Source organism: Primulina eburnea, chromosome 10 (genome assembly GCF_022965805.1).
Source record: "Primulina eburnea isolate SZY01 chromosome 10, ASM2296580v1, whole genome shotgun sequence".
Classification (NCBI taxonomy): Eukaryota; Viridiplantae; Streptophyta; class Magnoliopsida; order Lamiales; family Gesneriaceae; genus Primulina; species Primulina eburnea.
The window spans coordinates 16,008,124-16,029,226 of record NC_133110.1 but is presented as its reverse complement, the minus strand read 5'-3'; the positions used below and the strand labels follow the sequence as shown (position 1 = coordinate 16,029,226).

General features: G+C 34.3%; 2 protein-coding genes across 3 annotated transcripts; one reads left to right on the top strand and one right to left on the bottom strand.

The window, feature by feature from the left end:
• Positions 1–262: 262 nt before the first annotated feature.
• Positions 263–2,177, top strand: LOC140803155 (josephin-like protein). Of its 2 annotated transcripts, XM_073158866.1 has the most exons (3): positions 263–430; positions 1,035–1,124; positions 1,635–2,177. In XM_073158866.1, exons 2-3 carry the CDS (start codon positions 1,041–1,043, stop codon positions 2,097–2,099), a joined length of 549 nt encoding a protein of 182 aa, XP_073014967.1. In that variant the 5' UTR covers positions 263–430; positions 1,035–1,040; the 3' UTR covers positions 2,100–2,177. The 2 variants fall into 2 exon arrangements, with proteins under 2 accessions (XP_073014967.1, XP_073014966.1); XM_073158865.1 differs by lacking the exon at positions 263–430 and having other exon boundaries at positions 437–1,124.
• Positions 2,178–2,487: 310 nt separating this feature from the next.
• On the bottom strand, positions 2,488–3,531 carry LOC140803156 (uncharacterized). Its single transcript, XM_073158867.1, has 4 exons — positions 3,273–3,531; positions 2,977–3,192; positions 2,733–2,879; positions 2,488–2,650 (listed from the first exon to the last, which is right to left on the bottom strand). Exons 1-4 carry the CDS (start codon positions 3,276–3,278, stop codon positions 2,606–2,608), a joined length of 414 nt encoding a protein of 137 aa, XP_073014968.1. The 5' UTR covers positions 3,279–3,531; the 3' UTR covers positions 2,488–2,605.
• Positions 3,532–21,103: the final 17,572 nt, after the last annotated feature.

Below are 21,103 nucleotides of genomic sequence, written 5' to 3'. Positions count from 1 at the left end.
AACCATTTATTTGTTATTAATTAGGTGATTTTGTTATTATTCGAGAGTAGATCTCTTGTGAGAAGGTCTCACGAATTTTTACATGTTAGACGGGTTAATCTTATCGATATTTACAATAAAAAATTTATAATCCTAACATAAAAAGTAATACTTACTAAATAAGATATATGTCTCACAAAATACGACTCGTGAGATTATCTTACATAAATTTTTACTATTATTTAATGGTTAAACTAAAAGTAGCTATTTTAGAAATAATAACCAAATCACCTAATCCAGTCGCAAGCTTAAAACATGCATTAGGATTTTGTACAAACAAAATCACTCTTTCTTTCTAAATTCTGCTGTAGATTTCTCAGCAGCGATTCTGTGAGATTCTCTGTGAAAAGTTTGCGTGTGGGCATTCACTGATTCACCGAACAGTGTCGAGGTATTTTTATACAACAGTTTTTGGAAGTTACTTTCGTATAATCTTTATTTCTTTCTTGCGGTTGGGTTGATTCAATTTCCTGTTCGTGGTGTTTTAGGCTATTGTTGAATATTTCGCTGGTTTTCTTTTTGGATGGATGTGTTTGTGTTGGTAGAAAGATTGTAATCCCGTGTTCCTGTGTCGGAACTCGAAAGTATCAATTCGTAAGCAAAATTCAGTAGAATTTTGTTGGATTAAAGATTACGATTGCATAAAGAGTAAAGAGAGGCAAGAAAACGTAAGAATGGAAAATTTTCAGTTGAGCTGTCTGGGTTTCATACGCAAAGGGGTGAAAATTGAATTTTTAGACAAAATTTAGGTTTATTTTTGCTTGTTGGATTACCCTCCTCCGCTTGTTGATCCTTGGGGTGAGAATTGAGAGTTGAGGAATTGAGAGTTGGTGAAGTGAATATACAACTTTTGGAAAAACTAGTGCAAAAGACAAAAAAACCCTGATTTTTTGGTAGCTTGATTGTTGCCCGTGGTTAGTTTTTAAGTTTCAATTTCCATGGTATATTTGATTCTTGTTTCCTTTTTTTCCTGTTTTTGCTTTTTCACAACTAAGTGGATTATGGAGAGAGAAGGGAATTTGGTATACCATGAGAGGCAAAGACTACAATTTTGTTTGCTACATTCCCTCAACAATCTATTCCAGGTATTCCACCTCTTTAATTTTTTGTGCTCCTTTTTGCTTTACTAAATCTACTTTGTTCTTCTACATACCTCTTCAACTTTATCATCGAATTGCAGTATATTCATGTGTACCATTCTCTATATATTTTTTATCGATATATGTCTGGCATCTCCCTGTTACCAAAGTTCGTTTTGAAACTAGGCTGTATTTAGTTTGATAGATTTGGGTTTCAAAATTAGATGAAAAGTTTTGAAATGAATTTCAAATGCCCCCAAAGAAGGCCTAAAAATGTAGTGGATTTGAAAAAAGACTCACTTCCAACTTCCAACTTACTCAAAAACATAAACAATGGATTTGGATGATGAATTTAATATCTATCCATGAAGCTGGATATCGAGACTTACCCTTGTGACATTTATTCAACTCAAAAGTCAGATTAGAGATGGTGGCTGTTGAAATCATGGCAAATTCTATCCGTCCAAACTTTTATGTGGTGGTGATTATTAATATGTGAAAATGGGTTCAATTCAGGAGAAAGATGCATTTACTCGAGCAAGTTTGAACACGATTGCTGAAAAGCTTGACCTCTATGATCCAAATAAGGCAACGTGGAATCCTTTATCTACCATCTTCAAGCCTCATCATAACTCGCTAACGGGGAATTATGATATAAATGTTCTGATCGCAGCTCTTGAAGAAAAAGGCAAAAGGGTAATATGGCATGATCGACGACTTGGCGCATCTTCGATTGATCTTGATGGAACAAGGGATGAATTATTCGGGATCGTTTTGAACATACCTGTTAGAAGGTATGGTGGGATATGGAGAAGTAGGCATTGGGTTGCATCGAGAAGGATTGATGGAGTTTGGTACAACTTGGATAGTGATTTTCCATCTCCCTATCCTTTCAAGAATGTCGACGAGGTCACGAGATTTATCGATGGTATCATATCCACCGGAGGTGAGGTCTTGCTCGTCCTGAATGATCAAGAATGACTTGAATTTCTCCCCTTTTCATATTGTCACGTTCTGTTTTGGATGAAGATTTTGGAGTGAAAGAACTAATAATTTCTTAACATAGCAATTGGTTCCTGTGTTACGGTTGTTTGGGGCAGCTATTGATATAAAAAAAATGGGTATCGAGCACAACCCATCTCTATTACTAGACCTGTTCGAGACACTTCCAATTCTAGTTTTTCATGCTAACAAGACAAACTATATTATTTTCAAATTTTAATCAATCTTTTTGTACATAGATAAAATCGAACTTCATGAAAATTGTGTTGTTAACTTTGAACTACTAAATTTATTTTTTGTAACGATTATATTAGATAGAAATTAAAGATATTAAAATAAAGAGTAATGGAATTATCTGAGCCAAAGGTAGAGAAAGGCTTTACTATTGATGTCCCCTCATCAATACAAAAATGACAGCACCATGAACAAAAACACAATTATATCTATCTCATCAGGCAGCCCAAACAGACACACATCTTAGATTATCAACACGCGCGCAGGCAGCTCGATAGCAGGCTCCATCCCCTCTTCTGCGCATGAAACATCACAAACAAGTAAATTTGTTGGGCCACGATCAAAACCAACCAATAAAATCCAGAAGAAATTATGTACCCTTGTGTGGCGAGCACGAAGGAGTTTGGGTGAAATCTTGTACAGATCTTCATCCACAGCTTTGCCCACTACTTTTGCTTCTTCACACTCACAATCACACACCACCCATTCCTCTTCTTTCTTCTCCTTTTCTTCCCCTGCTTTTCCCTGCAATCTCATATTACATCACAGAGAACTAACTTTTTCATGTTTCGTTTACTCGCATATATATATATATGTATGTAGGTATGTATGTATGTAATACCCTACGGCGTCGGCGAGGTACAACGATGACAGCAGGAGTCACGACATCATTCTCGTACAAATCACCCGCGACATACAAATCTCGATCCTCGGAGTAGCTAAACCGCAGAGCCTCAGCTTGCCTCGCCGACTCGAAGCACTGGGTGAATGGCAGATCCTCGTTGCAGATATCCCAGCTCCCAAATGCCGGCACATGGCTCCTCCGGAAGTAAAACTCCTGCACAAATCACATAACGCACAATATCACCAACAGTGCATGCGTTTCCAAAGATTCCTGTAAAATAAGCCCAAGTTTACCTCCATTTTGGTATAGATATTGGCTTTGTCTACAGAGGCTATTTGCTCTTGCAGTTGCTTTTGTAGCGAGCATGGGTAGACAGACCGTGGATGGATTATATATATATATATATATATATATATAAAGGAGGATTGAGAAGGGGGCTATCAATAAATGGGCTTCTTTTTTTTCCTACTTTCTAGTGTGTGTGTTTAAAGTGGGAATGAACCGAAAATGAAATAGAAAAATTAAAGAAATCAGAAAGTTGTTGAATTGCATTGAATAACAATAAGGGATCCAAAGTAAAGAAAAGGCATAGGTAAGCGCAGTGGCAGCAGAGTTATTCAAAGAAAGAAGCTCAAATATCTAAGAGTCGTAATGTATGCGTCAACAGTAAAAAGTAATAGACAGAGAGGTGTAGGGGGGTGGGCTTTTAACTTTAACTTTATTTGGTGAAATTGTTTCGGAAAACTTTTATTATGACGATGGGGTCTTACTAGTTTGTCTCTGATGTGTGAGTGTATGTATATTCCAGTTGATAAAAGTCTGTGGGGGTTGGGGCAGGGGGTGGGGGTGGTGGCCATTGCCAGTCTGCCACGCCTCCTTTCACAGTTATTATTGTTGTCCTTTGATTTGTAAGACCACTCCTCCTTCAACCACATTCTATTCGATGATGGGCTAAGATGACATTGATTTTGGTGACAACAGATTCATCTATAAATTAATACAACTTAGTTATATTTGTGTTTTGATCATGTTACTAAAATGTTTTCTCCCGTCTCTGATTTGTTCTATCGACTGAAAATCGGGTACTAAAAATTAAAAACAAGTCTCCCTAAGTTTTTACCTTAAAAAAGTTGAATTGACACTCGACTGGCATCCATCAATCGAACTGCAAATGTTAATGTTCATAAAGTTTCCAGATCCAATAGGTTCTGAAACTTGGATAGAGTTCGGTTTACTCTCTTGAGTATGTCTCTTATGATATAGTCTCATGAATTTTTATCTATGAGACGTGTCGATCCTACCGATATTCACCATAAAAAGTAATAATCTTAGCATAAAAAGTAATACTTTTTCATAGATATCTCACAAAATATAACTCGTGAGACCGTCTCACACAAGTTTTTGCATACTCTCTTCTCTCACATTTTTTTTAATTTGTGAGGATTATGTTATTATAGAATGCGATGGGATTTAGTCAATGTCAAAAGATTGTCAAAAAAAAGGGTCGATATCTATATTTTCATGTTACAAATGACATGATTTTCTCCCTCGCCATTGGATTTACTATCACAAAGATGGTATCGAATTCGATTCATGTCCTGTTAACATATCCGATCCTGATTCTCTAATTTCAATTAAGAAACCGATCCGAGGATAGTATTGAATCAGCTTAATTTACATGTATGGTTTGTATTTATGAATGTTTAATGGTTATGTTAAAATATACAAATAGGTAAAAATATACTTTATTAATTAATGAAATAATGCTTTATTATTTTTTTTACATTTGAACATTTTTAAAATAATTCATTCAAACCAGCTTAGGTTTCTTGGGCGCTGACTATGTAATTGGTGACATGAGTGACTAAAACAATTGTACGTAGCATCTGACATGCTTCCACGCCTAACCCTCGAAAAGCGACGAGTTCAATTAATTCTCCATTAATTTCTTCGACAGTGTCTGTGTCCAGATTTTGTACGGTAGATCCGGAATTAATGAATTGTGATCTTTTTTCTGAAAATTTTATAGTACAAATTTGTCACCGTGTAATAAACTTCAGTGGACGACAAATTCAATTTTTTTAATTTGTATTAAGATTGTAAATATGTTATAGGAGTTGAATAAATGCTTTTAAAATCTATAAAAATTTGTGAAAAGAAGCTCATACTTGAATAAATCAAGTTTAAACTTGTTTCTTCAAACGACTAGGTTCCACAAACAAATGAGTAGGGTCCATAGGTGGTCTAGGTAGGGGCTGGCACGAGGTGGCTCAAGTGCGGCTCGAGGGAAATGTGAGATGGCCCGAGGGATAAGGGTTAGGATGGTCGATTTGTGTTTTCTTTTGGCTCTTAAATTAGAAACATGGCTCATGGAGGGCTAAAATAATATAAAAAGTTTAAGTTTTTAATTTAAGAATTTTATATTAAAGTTTGAAATAAATCCGGACTAAAACACATTAAAAATGAGTAATTAAAGAATAATTGAAAAGTCTAGAATTTAAGCTAAATAAAATTGTGAGAAAATTAATGTAAGCTTAAATAATTATTTAGGATGATCCAGAGTCGGCGGAATTAAGAAAATGTCAAGTGAAATTTTACGTCTGGAGATGTCGTGAGGGAAAAGGCCCTAGAAGAAGCCCGTTTACTGGAAGGCCCCATAGAGAGCCTGACGATCGTATTTCCAATGACATGATACGTTAATACGTAGGCCAATGCTCAGTTGACAGGCGAGAGTGTCGCTGATGTCCTTGCCGCCCAGTACTGTGGTTACATGTAGATGGATTCATCGCCCAATACGAATACGAATACAAAAGTTACAATTAACGATCTGAATTCAACGAAAATGAGTATGAATATGGATATGGATATGAATATAAATATGAATATGAATATAGATACGAATGTGAATAGGATGAATATGAATATGTTTATGATGATATGAAAATGTTTATAAAAATGTTTATGTTTAAGTTTATGAATCTTCGTGAAAATTTCATTTTACATATAAGTATTTTCACTGTTGCATGTTATTTGTATATGTAGTATTTGTTATCAAGATTATGGTGTGTTCAGTCTTTAGACTCACTAGGTGTGATTGATGCAGATGATTATGAAAATAATAATAATGGAGGTCTTGATGGTTGACTTTGCTGGTCTAAAGGTGCATATAACCAGCGCTAGTTTTCCGCATTAGTGATCTTACGTTTATGATTTATGTTAAAGATTTTTATGACTTTTATTTATGTTTTGAGAGGTTTTTGAGAGGTTGATAGTATGGGCTAACTTTTCAAATAATGCTTATAGGTTTGGTAAATATTTGACGATTTGAACTATTTCCTTTGAATTTCAAATATAGTTGGCTAGTTTATTTTTAAAATGGTGTCAAAAATATTTTAATATATTCTTGTATGGTTCGGCCAAATGCTAAGTGAGGCTTTAAAAAAAATTAGTACTTTTTAAGAAAATTTCAATACATGTGACGAGAATAATCTACGTAGTAGAGGACATCCTAGAGCATATGCAACATTGATAGCTAATGTTGTGAAATAAAAATTGATAGGAGAGCCATCTTATCGTCCTTGTACAATTCAAAAAGACTTGCAAATAGATTATGGATTAGAGTTAAACTATTGCAATGTGTGGAAGGGCAAGGAGTTAGCGATGCATGATATCCATGGCACAGATAAAGGATGCTACGATATGCTATGATGATATTGTTGTGCTGTTCGAGAAACGAAACCTGGAACTGTTGCTGAGTGTGTGATTGATCCCATAACTAATAAATATTGATCCCATAACTAATAAATTTAAACTACTCTTCATTTGTTTCCAAGGTATGTGCAGTTTGTTTTGTTACAGGTTATAGACCGTTAATTTTTTTAGATGAGACTCATATAAAAAATAAGTATAAAGGTTGTATCTTACTTACTGTGTCGAAGGATGTCAATGATGATCTTTTCACCATTACTTATTCTATAGTGGATGTGGATAATGATATTAGTTGGGAATGGTTTTGTTATCATTTGAGAAGTGTTCTGATTTCATATCAAAACATTCAATTCAATGAGTACACTTTTTTCTCCGATAGACATCCTGGGATTATCAACGGCGGTTAAGCTAATATTTACGGGGTAGTCACCATGCATATTGTTTGAGACATTTAGTTGATAATTTTATGAAGCAGGTAAATAGTCTATTACTTATTTTTATATAGACTGATTTTATTTACTTGTTTTAAATATATGTTTTTAATCTAATATTTTTTTATCATTTAGGTATTGCGAAGCTATCCAAAACATAATAAAAAACATTGGTCCTCGGTATTCAAGAAAGCTATGTATGCTCCATCTGTGCAGGAGTATGAACAACATATAAAGAATATCCTAGAGTCCATGTCACTTGCTAGGGATTTTATTGCAAATTCTGGGCCACAGTTGGACAAATGCATTGTTTCATGGTGATAGATAGGGTGTTATAAATAATAACATAGCCGAGTGTTGGAATAATTGAGTTAAATCAGCTCGGTATCTTCCTAATATGGGTATGGTGGACCATACATGAGTGAAAATCATGAACATGATGCACCGTCGACGTGAAGAACATCGGCGATGGTTAAAGAATTAAGTCCGAAAAAGCTGTTGCTAATGTATATGTAGAATCTCAAAAGTTGAGAGTGCACGGGTCTTGTAATTGGAGGTTTGAAGTAGTTGACGGTGAAAAATCATTTGCTATTGATTTAATAGGCATGACTTGTTCATGTAGATATTGGCAAATCAATAAGCTTTCATGCAAGCATGCATGCGCTACAATTGAGTCGAAGTCGATGTCGTTTTATGATTTTGGCGACAAGTATTTCAAAATTGAAATGTACCGCCAAGCATACAATGAATTATTAATCCCATCTCAACTATTGATACTAATGAGTCTTATCTTGATGATGGAAATGTAATCAATTCTCCTGATGTCATGAGTCAGCCAGACCATAGGAGACTAAGAGGATACCATCACAAGTCGAATCACGTGTTTCAAAGTGTAGTCGTTGTCATACGAGATGCCTGTAATGCCCGAGATTTTATATCGTGTTAAATTTCGATTATTGATTTTTAATCGAGACGATTATGAAAGGGCTAACCGAGACACGAAATGAGATCGCATATGAAAATTGATGTGCGAGGACAGTAGCATCGGGGCACATGCGCGACTATATGCACGCACATGCGCGAGAAGTCCAGAAAGGTTCACGCACATGCGCGACTTGGATTCGCGCACATGCGCGAGACAACCCGAGACTTGTGAAGAATTCCTCGCGCATTTGCGCGGAAGAGGTGCGCGCATATGCGCGAGTTGCCGTGCTGGGGACGCGCCGAGACTTAGGGTCTCGCGCATATGCGCGGGTTGATGTCGCGCATATGCGCGAGATGTATGCTACAAAGATGGAGCCACTCGTCCATCTGCATGCAACATATATATATATATATATATATATATATATATATATATGTATATATATACAAATGTAATTCTTCAGAAATCCTCAGAATATAATCGAAAAATGTTGCTGTGAAAGTGTTGAAAATCCTTACGCCTTTTGTGAGAAATCCGTCCGTTAGATTTTAAATCCGACTTCGGTACTGAGTTCCTATCAACGCAGGCTACTACAGGACACAAGTTTTACTACTTTTTGACATGTTTTGAAATTATGATGTTGTTGGAATTGAATACACGTCATATATGTTGTTCTTGATATGTTAGACAGCGTAGAATCAAAGTCAGATTAAGAACCGGACTGAGTATGGAATTGTTATGAATTTCAGAATGAAATTGACTAGAATTGATATCAGATTTGTACAGTGGTTGATTGTAAATTATTGGAATTAGTAGATACTAGTTTGGTATCACAGATATCGCAGGATTGTACTGTTGTACGGTCAGAATTTGAGAAAACAAAGATGTCGTGATTTGATTAGAATATTGATATAGTATTGATATTGTCATTGCCAGATTGAACAGTGACAGACTTTGAATCAAGACTTTGATTGTATCAGAACGACAGCAAGAAAGGTATAAATAAATGTTGATTCGGGATTGCACAACTCGAGTTAGGTTTGACTTGAGTTTCCCTAAATCACATACTTTATTTTATTGCATTGATATATGCAGACTATCAGATTGATATGTTTAGTCTATTGAATTATAGCAGAGCCAGAGTTTGAGTCTAGGGCAGATCAGCCTAGCTAGGGCAGAACAGCCGAGTCTTTGTCAGAACCGCTGAGACTCTAGACTTACGGTGTGTCGATGAGCTTAGATGTAGATCGACGTCTATTGTAGATATTCGATACAGCATTGATTCATGTAGTCAGATTAGATACATGTTTTGATGTTTGTTTATGCTTTTATATATGTTTTATATGATTGCATGTATACATTGTTTATACTGGGATATTTATATCTCACCGGAGTTATCCGGCTGTTGTCTTGTTTGTATGTGTGCATGACAACAGGTGGGACAGGTTCAGGGTCACAAAGGTGAAGAAAGATCGAGTTAGAGTGGAGACTACGGACTTGGATTAGAGATAGGGTTTAAACACTTGATAGTTAGTTGTTGAACCTGAGATGTGTATGATTGTATATTTTATCAGATTTATACTTTTATACTGATATGTATAAGAGTCTGATTCTATTACATTCCGTATTTAAAAAAAAAATATTTAGACCCTGTTATTATAATTGATTAATTAGTCCCAATCACGATTAAAAAGATGATTAGCGTCCGGGTCCCCACAATGCCACAACAAATGTAGATGCAAATAAGCTACAAACTATTTGTGAATGTTGCACGAAAATGGTGTTTCAATATTTAATTATTGCTAAATTCTTACAGTTAGTCTCTTTCAGTATTACTCTATTATTTTTTCTGATTGACACCTAAAATCTTTTTTAACACTTCCACAGAAAAAAGAAAGTTCTAGAAGGGGAATCAAGCATAGTAATACCAATGAGAAGGCATAAATGTTCTAGTTAAAGCATTGGTGATTAACGCATTATATGATTGTTTTGTTTTTGAAAATTTCGTGAAAGACTTGGTTGGCCATTATTTCATGTTTTTGTAGTGTTTTCTGATGCATTGTATTCTCATATGTTCTTTGGAAAATACCTTGGGCTTGTGGTTGTTGTTTATGTTAACATTGTATAGTAGACAATTTATTATTGTGTTTGTGGACGATGTTAAGCACCTTAATATGTACTTATGGTGTTATTTGTTTTCGAAAAGTTTGTTGTTTCATATGTTTGCTTCTTAGGTTTGGTTTTAATGGTGTTTCTAAGGGTTGATATCAATTTTGAATAGAAATTTGAGTACAAAACTTTCTTTATTGGGTATATTATGTGTATACATAAGTACAAATATTAAAATCTTTGGTATATTTTGAACATGAGAAAACTTGAATATAATAAAATCTTGATTAGTTTGGAGGTTTGATGACCATGATTGTGTACATATATGATATTATAATATCTGATCAACTTTATGTGGTGCTCGATCGAATGAATATTGTACTCAATTCACGTGTGATGTGTGCTCGATTAGTAATTTACTATACTCAATCAGACTTGTTTTTACCTCGACATCGCCACAATATAATTTACTATACTCAATCAGACTTGTTTTGTACCTCGACATTGCCACAATATAATCTCATCCGGAAATGAAGTGTGTCTTAGCATGATTATATGACCAACTTTATTGGTGCTCGATCGAATACATATTTTACTCAATTCATGTGTACTGTGTGCTCGATTGGTAATTTACTATACTCAATCTGATTTGTTTTGTACCTCGACATTGCCACAATATAACCTCATCCGGAAATGAAGTGTGTCTTAGCATGATTATATGACCAACTTTATGTGGTGCTCGATCAAACACATATTGTACTCAATTCATGTGTACTGTGTGCTCGATTGGTAATTTACTGTACTCAATCGGACTTGTTTTGTACCTTGACATTGCTACAATATAACCTCATCTGGAAATGAAGTGTGTCTTAGCATGAGTATATGACCAACTTTATGTGGTGCTCAATCGAATGCATATTGTACTGAATTCATGTGTACTGTGTGGTCGATTGATAATTTACTATAATCAATCTGACTTGTTTTGTACCTCGACATTGCCACACTATAACCTCATCCAGAAATGAAGTGTGTCTTAGCATGATTATATGACCAACTCTATGTGGTGCTCAATCGAATACATATTGTACTCAATTCATTTGTACTGTGTGCTCGATTGGTATTCAAAACAAATTTTAATAAAGTTTTAATAAGTCAAGTGATATTAAACATTGACTTTAAAAACCTTATAAAATATATATATATATATATATATATATATATATATATTCAAATTTGTAGTAGAATTTAAATAACTACATAAAGCTAGGGGATTTAATAAAACGACATGAAATTCACCCTTGATAAATAATTAAAGAGATTTAATTACTTCACTGAGTCGAATTAGTTTTGCATAGCTCGAGACGAGATGTTCAATTGGATAAGAAATCTCATCAAAATCATAAATCATTGTCGAACGAATTAAGTAAATTAGCATAAATAATTAAGTAGATATTCTTTTAACCATCATAAAAACGAGCCAATTGTCATTCGTGTAAATCTATTTCATGCCGAGCACAAATTGTATTAATTTTCGCTGTGTTTGGACATGAAATTGTGCTGATTTGTTATATCTAATAAATTAATATTAAAATCAAGACAAAAACTTGTGTGAGACGGTCTCACGGGGCTTATTTGTGAGACAGATCTCTTATTTGGCTCATCCATGAAAAAATATTACTTTTTATGCTAAGAGTATTACTTGTTATTGTAAATATGGGTAGTGTTGACCTGTTTCACAGATTAAAATTTGTGAGATGGTATCACATGAGACCCACTCTAAAATCAATATGTTTTATCTTCTGTTTTTTTTTTTAATTACAAATTTCGACAAATGCATTCATTAATCTTTATCCAACGACTTCTTTCCTACAATTACTTGTGGCATATACAAGACTACATCACAGTAAGGATTTGAGATTTATATTTAAGCATCTAATTTAATTTTCAATTTGACACTAAAAAAAACATTCACACATGTATATGGCAGTCCGATGAGACGACATTTTAAGAAAGGTCAAATAAATCTCAATAATTTTTTTTTTTGTTACTCTCTCTGTCTCAATTATACATGTTTCGCTTTTTTCAGTTGTCTCAATTATATACTATAATTTTTATATTTATTAGAATTTTTATTTTTTTAAAATTATATGTTAATTGGAAAAATTGCAATTATTTTTTTTCCAAAATTTTTCCAAAGACTTGCAACCATTTTTGAATATATTTTATTTATGAGTAATAATCATCTCTTCTGAAAATATGATCGAACCATGAAGTTTGAGCTGTTATATAATTTAAGATATTTGAATTGCACTATTATAACCGACTATAACTTTTAGTAAATCGACAAACGTTTGGTCCTAGAAGTTTGTCTTTTCATAATCTAGATTAAAACGATCTAAATATTTCAATATGAGAGTAGATCTCTTGTGATACGGTCTCACGAATCTTTATCTGTGAGACGAGTCAACCCCACCGATATTCACAATAAAAGAAATATTTTTAGCATAAAAAGTAATACTTTTTCATGGATGACCCAAATAAGATATATGTCTCATAAAATATGAATCGTTAGACCGTTTCACACAAGTTTTTGCCACAATTATGATGAGAGACTTTATTTAAGGTGGATTAAACGAGGAGGTGCGTCCATGTATTACACCCTAAATATTTAAACGTTAATTTTAATGAAGCATAATGTTAAAGATCGTTAATGTAGCGTGCTTAACCACAAAAAAATATGATAATACTCACAATGGGAAAATGTGAATCATCTACTTTTTTACCATTTAAAAAAAGTAGATGGATACATCGAGGCGAGTGCACTAAGGAAGAAAAAATGGCTCGGAAAAGTTGAAAATGACCTTTTAATTTAACCCCACACGCGTTAAGGCAACTTTGACTTGGTGCTTTGTGCCCTTTTAAAGGCGATACTCCCTTTGTTTCTAGCTGACTTGTACTATTCTGAAGTCAATTTAAATCTATCTTATTTATTTATTATATTCCCTCGTTTTTTTTCGAAATCCTATTTTAAGAGGTGGGTGAACTCGAACATTATTCATTACAAGAAAAAAACAAAATTAGACCATTAAAACTAAAGCTCGATCTCTATTCCCTCGTTTTAGATTCATAATTACTACACTTGTTATTTGTTTATATTTGGTACTCGGCCTTACTCGGTCATCTTTTTTAGCCCATGTTCTAGGAAATCGAGAAGTTAGGAAGCACAGAAAGTAGCCAGCCCGGATGTATCTTTGGATATTGCGAAGGCCAAATAAGTTGAGCAAACAGTCCAATGCTCAAAAGAAGTCGGGCTACCAGCTGAGCCCGAGCAGTGTGAGCTTGAGTAGTATAATTCATAGGAAGTGCTCCACGTAACAATCATTTACCCAAACACTCTGGTACATGTCACTTCCTGGTTAATAAGTATGAGACGCCAGATCTCGATAATCATTGATATGTCTTTCAACGCACGTATGGAATATAAACTCTCGGCCGTCACATGACTTGGTGAAGAAATATTTTCGGCCTTCCTTGTTCTTCCACCGCCATGCCGTCCTCACTGCTCCGTCTCGAGATTTTGGAAATTCGGATTCTACAGTCTCAACGTACAAATCGCTTGCGATTTCTACTGCAATCCAAGCGAGGATGATAGCTTCTGATCGTGGACCTAATTAGACGATCCAGTTTGAAGAGCTGTTAGTAGAGATATACAAGAAAGACTATATCCGCCTCGCACCAGAATAGTTTGAAGTCCAGTGTTTAATACGAAAAATGTATAATCTTAAACGCCCTATGTATGGTTTTATACAAACGACACCCAAACGAAAATTTTTAAACAACCGCAAATATCTTGGGTGCAATAACTCGATGTCATACCGCACACAATAACACAAACAAACAAAAACTGGAATGTGCGAGTGGGTCAACAACACTGTCACTGCATAATTTGCATTCATTGATCGATGCAAAGTCTGTAACACTGTTTTGCCAGTTTGTGATTGCAGTTAAATATATATAATATCAGAAAAGTAAATATCGGACATGATAGATCCAGTTGAACAAGGAATACGCTATTCTTTTCAAAGGTTTACCCATAGTAAACTTCTTTATATGAATTAGAGGTGACCAAGATGGAAAGATAAATTGAAATGTGTATGAGCAAATTGAGAGAGAGAGAGAGAGAGAGAGCAGATACAGATCTTCTAGCATTAATTATATATTTCTTACTTCTATCATTTTTTATGTCACATTAACTAGTTTTGTCACAATATACAAGTTATCAAGAATATCTAAAATAAGGCAAGTGACGCTTTTTCTTACAAGTAATTTTCAAATTATATGAAATAATTTATTTACATAAACGATTTGAATTTGTCGAACATAATATTGTAACATGTCTAACATTAAATAAAAAATCTTCTTATGAGTTGTCTGAGTTGAAGAAGTAAATGACCGTTTGACCAATGATCTTGTTCATTCCTCTTGTCAAGACTTTTTCGAACAAGTCTGTCGCACATGATTTCACAAATACGATTTAGTTGATTAAAGCTATTGGTAAATTATTATGTTAGCACAAAAAAGCACCCAAAAAAAAATTATTAGGTTAACCAAAAATCTACTTATAGTGTTCTAAAAACAACGCTTAAACTTGAAACTCGACAAAACGCTTCGCTTCAGAGAAAAGCGGTCAAACTATATTTTGACCGAATTAAGCATAATTAAGATGTTCAACTAAAGATAAAAAAACGTTTTTTCACGCTTAAACTCGTGCTGATTTCGTTTAAGTTTGAAAAACTTGAAGCTCGACATCCATATTTCGAGACGGTTCATGTTTTTTAAAACCTTACTTATGATTCATCGAAAAAACAGCCAACTGGCTACCACACTCGTAAAAAATAAAAAATAAAAAACTTAATTTGTATTTGTTATAAAAGAAGACAATTGACACTTTATGGCTCACATTTAATTTGATCCAATCCTGAGTGTCCGTACTCTGCTCATCCATACCGCTAGGGACTGTAGGGATTATTTCATCCTACCCCTGCAGGCACTGCCTGCAGGGGTACATCCAAGGGCCAGAATTTTTTCTGGCCCAATTTTATTTTTTTTTAATTTTTTTTTTTCCCCATGAAATGGAATCTCAACCACTCATATGGGGTGTGGGCACTGCCCACACACCCATAATCGAACTAACCGGACTGTAGATAGAATTGTCGTCGTTGTCAAGAAACCGAGGCACTTCAACAACTAAAACATATTTATTTCACAAAAATTGAGAAGTTTTTGTGAGGTGATTTTGTAATAATTTATATATATTTTTAATTAGATGAAAGATATTATTTTTATATTAAAATTTAAAAATATTATATTTCAATGTATTTATAGATCGAATTAATCGATTGAAAATATAAATATGTGAGATCATTCTGTAATATATTTTTGAAAAATGTTTTTTTTTACTCCCATATTTATATAATATAATATAATTAAGAGACTTTTAGTTCTTTGTTATTATTAGTATTTATTCTATATCATTAATTTAATAGCTATTAATAACATGCTTAACTAATTATCAGAGCACGTTCATGCTTGCGTAGATTTTAAACAATCGTGTTAAATAAATTTTTATTATTTTGAATTATCCTTTTTATGATTTTAAATTTATTTATATAATATTTTTTTATTATAGGAATGATATGAGCATTCAAAAATAAAAATTCTAGATAACCATAAATAAATATATATTCTAGTAATGTCGGAATATTATAAATTTCAGAGTTTGACAAATTAATTCGCAAGAAAACTGAAGAATTTAACTGATCGAACAATTGAATAATCATAACTGAAGACTTCGTTTGAGCTAAACATGAAAAACTTCATCAACTGAAATATTCACACTTGATAATGACGTCAGTTACAACTGATATTGTCAAGTGCTGATCAGTTGAGTTCTAATCAGTTGGCCAAATCATCGGCCATAGTATTAGCAGACTGACTGACAGGTCGTACCAAATCAGAACAGATGAAACAAAACAGAACTGTCTGAATTTCGTATTACTGTCAGATAAAGTAACTAGACGATGATTCAATGGATATTTGTCAATAAATGCATTTAATATGTTTATTGCGATCGAAGACTATATATAGCTGATCGAATCAGTTGAAGATAGGTAATGAAGTGCTGAAAGAACACATGAACAATCAGTTGTGATACATTCTTCGAGTATGTTCTCAAAATTACAAATCACACATTCTAGCTCTAAGTTCATTGTATTAATCCGTAGCATTCAAGCTACTAGTTAGAGCAATTAAATTATCTGTAAAGTGTTGATAGACTAAGAGTTTCAGTTTAGCAGTGTGTAAGACCATCTGAAGTGGATTATTACAATTTGTTGTAATATATCAAAGTCTTTTAGTAAAATCTTATCCTCATGATAGAAGGGGTGACGTAGGAACATTTGAAGTCTCTAAATATCCATAAAAACTCTCGTGTTCATTTCAGTTTTGCACTATATTTTTCATAAGTATTCAAGCTATATTTCAGTTTAATTTCACACTTTTATCAGTTGATTAATTTATATTGACAAACCATATTTTAATATCAGTTAACTGATTTGTATTTCAAAAAAGGAACCAAAATAATCTAAGTGTTTATTCAATCCCTCCTTCTAAACATTTAACTTCCTAGCCGATCTACCAAGTGGTATCAGAGCGGTTAATCTTGTCTTGAATACTTTCAAATGCTCAAATTGATACAGATCATCATGTTTTCATTCAACAAGATTCCCATGTTCTCCAGGGAAGAGTTTTGTTGAAAACTTAATTCCGGTGCTTTGACAAAAAGATTTACCAACTGAACCAAGCAACTGAACTGATCATCAACTGAACACATCATCTGCTGAATTCAGTTAACTGTTCGATACAACTGAAGTTCATTCTCGGCAACTGATTCTTTACCAGCTGATCTCTCAGCTGTACACGTCATCAGTTGAAAGCGACAACCGACAAATAGTACATATACCTGCAACTAGTAGTGGAACGCCGCATTACAGAATGAACAGTGTACGACTGTCAGAATATATCGACATGGCAATCAACGGTTAGAATATTCAAACATTATTTAATGTTACCGTTGAGAGAAGAGCCTATAAATAGTCGAAGGCAGCAACTGAAGACAACCCCGACTTTCAGTTATCTAATTCTACTTGCTGTTACGCTACAGAAATATCTACTCACAATCAGAAATCAAAGCTCACGCTTATCAGTCATATCAGTAGTATTCAAGACTACATTTTCGAGCTTATATAGCGCTTTGTAATCTTTGATATATTTTCTAAGTTGTGCTAAGATCAGTTACGATCTATAAAAGTGTTGTATACTAAGAGTTTCAGTTTTGGCAAAATGATAAGTCCAAACTGAAGTGGGTCAGTACAGTGTCGTGTATTTGATCAAAGTCTTTTAGTGGATATCCTATTTTCGTGATAGAAGGGGTGACGTAGGAGTTATTCAAGTCTCCGAACATCCAGAAACATATTGTGTCATTACTTCAGTTTTCATTTTCAGTTAGATACTCTATCTTTCAGTCAGTTTATTTTTCGCAACTGTTTTATTCAGTTTAACTGATTGTTATTGACCAACGGGATATCTAGTTTCAGTTTGTAATAAAACTGAACTCATATTGTCGAAGAATATTTTAATTCGAGCAGTGTTTATTCAACCCTCCTTCTAAACACTCTTTATTCGCTTAACCAATCCTTCCAAGTGGTATCAGAGCGAGTTATATCCTATAAGAGATTATCTATACTCAAATTGTTCACTATGTCTTCATTCAACAAGATTCCTATGTTCTCAAGACAAGACTTTGACGATTGGAAGATCAGAATGCAGGCTCACCTAGCTGCACAAGATGATGATATGTGGTACGTTATAACTGACGGACCCATGAAGATTTTGAAAGCCAATACAGCTGTTTCCATTACTGATGGGGCACCTCATCGTATAGAAAAACCCAGAGATGAGTGGACTACTGAGGACAAGAGGAAAGCAAATCTAGACAATGTAGCAAAGGGCATATTGTATAAAACACTGGACAAAGTAACGTTCAGTAAAATCAAGATGTGCAAGACAACCAAAGAGATTTGGGAGAAGTTAATTCAGCTTTGCAAAGGGAATGAACAAACCAAAGAAAACAAACTTTCTGTTGCTGTTCAGAAGTTTGACAATATTAAAATGAAAGTTAGTGAAACGATGCATGATTATGATGAAAGAACCAGCTGCATCATCAATGAACTAAATGCACTTGGAAAAGTGTACTCAAACAAAGAAGTTGCATTGAAGATAATCAGAGGTCTTCCCAAGGAGTGGGACGTGAAGACCATGGCAACGAGGGAATCCAAGGATCTGAATAAAGTTGAGCTTCATGATCTATTTGCTGATTTGAAAGCATACGAGTTTGAATTACAAACTCTAGAAGGAGAACCATCTACTCCAGCAGCTACTACTACCTTAACTGCTGTAAGAAGAGAACCAACTGGTTCAGTTGAGAAAGCTGCTGATCAACTAAGCAATGATGCCATGTCATTGTTCATTAAGAAATTTGGAAGATTCATGAGGAAGAATTAAGGGAATTTTTAGAAGCACTATCAAAGAAACAACTCCAGAGAAGAGTCAAATGCATGCTACAACTGTGGCAAACCAGGACATTATATTGCTGACTGTCTCAAGCCTAAGAAAGACATTCAAGTTTCAACTGAAAGAAAGAAGAAAGTGTATGAGCACAAGAGAAGATCTAAGGACGACAAGAAGCCTTACAGAAAGAAACATGAAGTACTCCTAACTAAAGATAGCAAAGCCAAATGGGCAGACACTGACAGCGAGGAATCAGAACCAGAAACTTCATGCAGTTCTAGTGACAATGAAGAAGAAGTAAAATGTCTGATGGCTGCTGATACAGAACTAGAGTCCAGCAGTCAACATGTATTTGATTTTAGTTCAACTGATTTTACCAGAGAAGAAATTATTTCAACATTGCAAGACATGGTTAATGAGTATCAAAAGCTTGTTTTATCGTTTGAAAAAGCCAGAGCGAAGCAAAATGATCCCAAAGACGATAAAACAAAAACTGATGAATCAGTTGATATGTTGAGTCCGAAAAGGGTAATTGCTGAGCTCAAATGAAAGAAGCAGGGATCAATTAATGATTCAAAAGATGTTGCTTGAAAATTCAAAGCACACTGAGCTTATTCAGGCTTGGAACAAATCGTCTGATGCTTTAACTAATATACAGAATTCTCAGAAATCAGTTACTGATAAAACTGGTTTAGGATTCTGTAGTAAAGATGATTCGTCTTCCAAAGATACTCAGCCAAAACTGAATATAAACAAAGGGAAATACATTCACTTTGTAAAATCAGTTATGGTACAAGAACAAGCTGAGCCGAGTAAACTGATTGAACAGCCAACTCAAAGTATGAACAAGGGAAAAAGATGTGTAATTGGTTATAGCTCAAAAGTTGTGACTGACTCTCGAAGTCAGCAACCAAAAATTTTCAGCAAAAATTACTCAAATGGCTACTCAAATTACTACAACAGTAAGCCAGTTCAGAAAAGATACTGGCTGAACAATCAGTTGAAAAAGGGCAAATCACATGTTGTATCTCATGCACACCATACACCAAGCACACACAAACAGGGAAAGACCATCTGGAATACAGCAACTGGACGGTCAGTTAGACTGATCCAAGTCTGGATTCCCAAAGGACTAATCAACTTTGGACCCAAATAGAAAAAGGGTACCGAAATCTTATCTTGTGTGTGATTGCAGGTAACAGGTACAAGCATTGAATCTATATGGTACTTGAATAGTGGATGTTCACGTCACATGACAGGAGATTCAAATTTATTATCTCAACTAGTCAAATACACTGGACCAAACATCAGTTTTGGAGATAATTCTAAAGGTAAAACTGTTGGTAAGGGTAAGCTTATCCATGGTAACTTCACCATTAATGATGTATTATTAGTTGAGAATCTTAAGCATAATCTGATCAGTATCAGTCAATTATGCGATAATGGATTCTCAGTTCAGTTTGACAAACATTCTTGTTAAGTTAAAAACTCAACTGAAGAGATCATCCTAACTGGCAAAAGGTGTGGAAACACTTACAAAGTCAGTTGGAATGATTAACCTTATGCACCAGTATGTTTTATTGCTTCAAAATCTTCTAAAAACTAGTTGTGGCATAAGAGATTAAACCACCTGAATTTCAAGTCTATTGCATATTTGAGTAACCACGATCTTGTTACTGGACTGCCCAAAATGGATTTTATCAAAGACAAAATTTACTCAGCATGTCAGTTTGGTAAACAAATCAAATCTTCTTTTAAGAACAAGGGTCGTAAATCTTCTTCCCGATGCTTAGAGCTGTTACATATGGATCTATCTGGTCCAATACCAGTCATGAGCTTAGGGGGAATGAAATATACCTTGGTGGTTGTAGATGATTTTTCAAGATTCACTTGAGTTATATTTCTCAAGTCCAAAGACCAAACTGCTGCTCAACTGATTAAGCTTTTCAAAAGATTATTAAATAAAAAATCAGTTGGAATTGACAGAATCAGATCCGATCGAGGAACTAAATTTGTCAATCAAATTCTTTCAAATTATTTAGAGAATGCCGGAATCAAGCATGAGCTTTCAGCAGCTAGAACTCCTCAGCAAAATCGTGTAGCTGAAAGGAGAAACCGGACCCTCAAAGAGGCTGCTAGAACAATGCTTGCTGATTCCAGTATCTCTCAAAGGTTTTGGGCAGAGACAGTGAACACTGCATGTTACACTCAAAACAAATCAATGATTAATAAGAATCATATGAAAACATCTTATGAGATCTGGCATGGAAGAAAAAGTGTGGTTTCCTACTTTAAAATACTCGGCTGCAGATGTTTTATACTT

Excerpts from the sequence above, each read along its gene's own strand:
- LOC140803155 (XM_073158865.1), top strand. The coding sequence starts at position 978 with ATGGTATATTTGATTCTTGTTTCCTTTTTTTCCTGTTTTTGCTTTTTC. Across the intron at positions 1,125-1,634 it reads CCCTCAACAATCTATTCCAG|GAGAAAGATGCATTTACTCG; the intron begins GTATTCCACCTC and ends GGTTCAATTCAG.
- LOC140803156 (XM_073158867.1), bottom strand. Across the intron at positions 2,880-2,976 it reads TACCTCGCCGACGCCGTAGG|GGAAAAGCAGGGGAAGAAAA; the intron begins GTATTACATACA and ends ATGAGATTGCAG. Across the intron at positions 2,651-2,732 it reads TTCGTGCTCGCCACACAAGG|AAGAGGGGATGGAGCCTGCT; the intron begins GTACATAATTTC and ends TTTCATGCGCAG.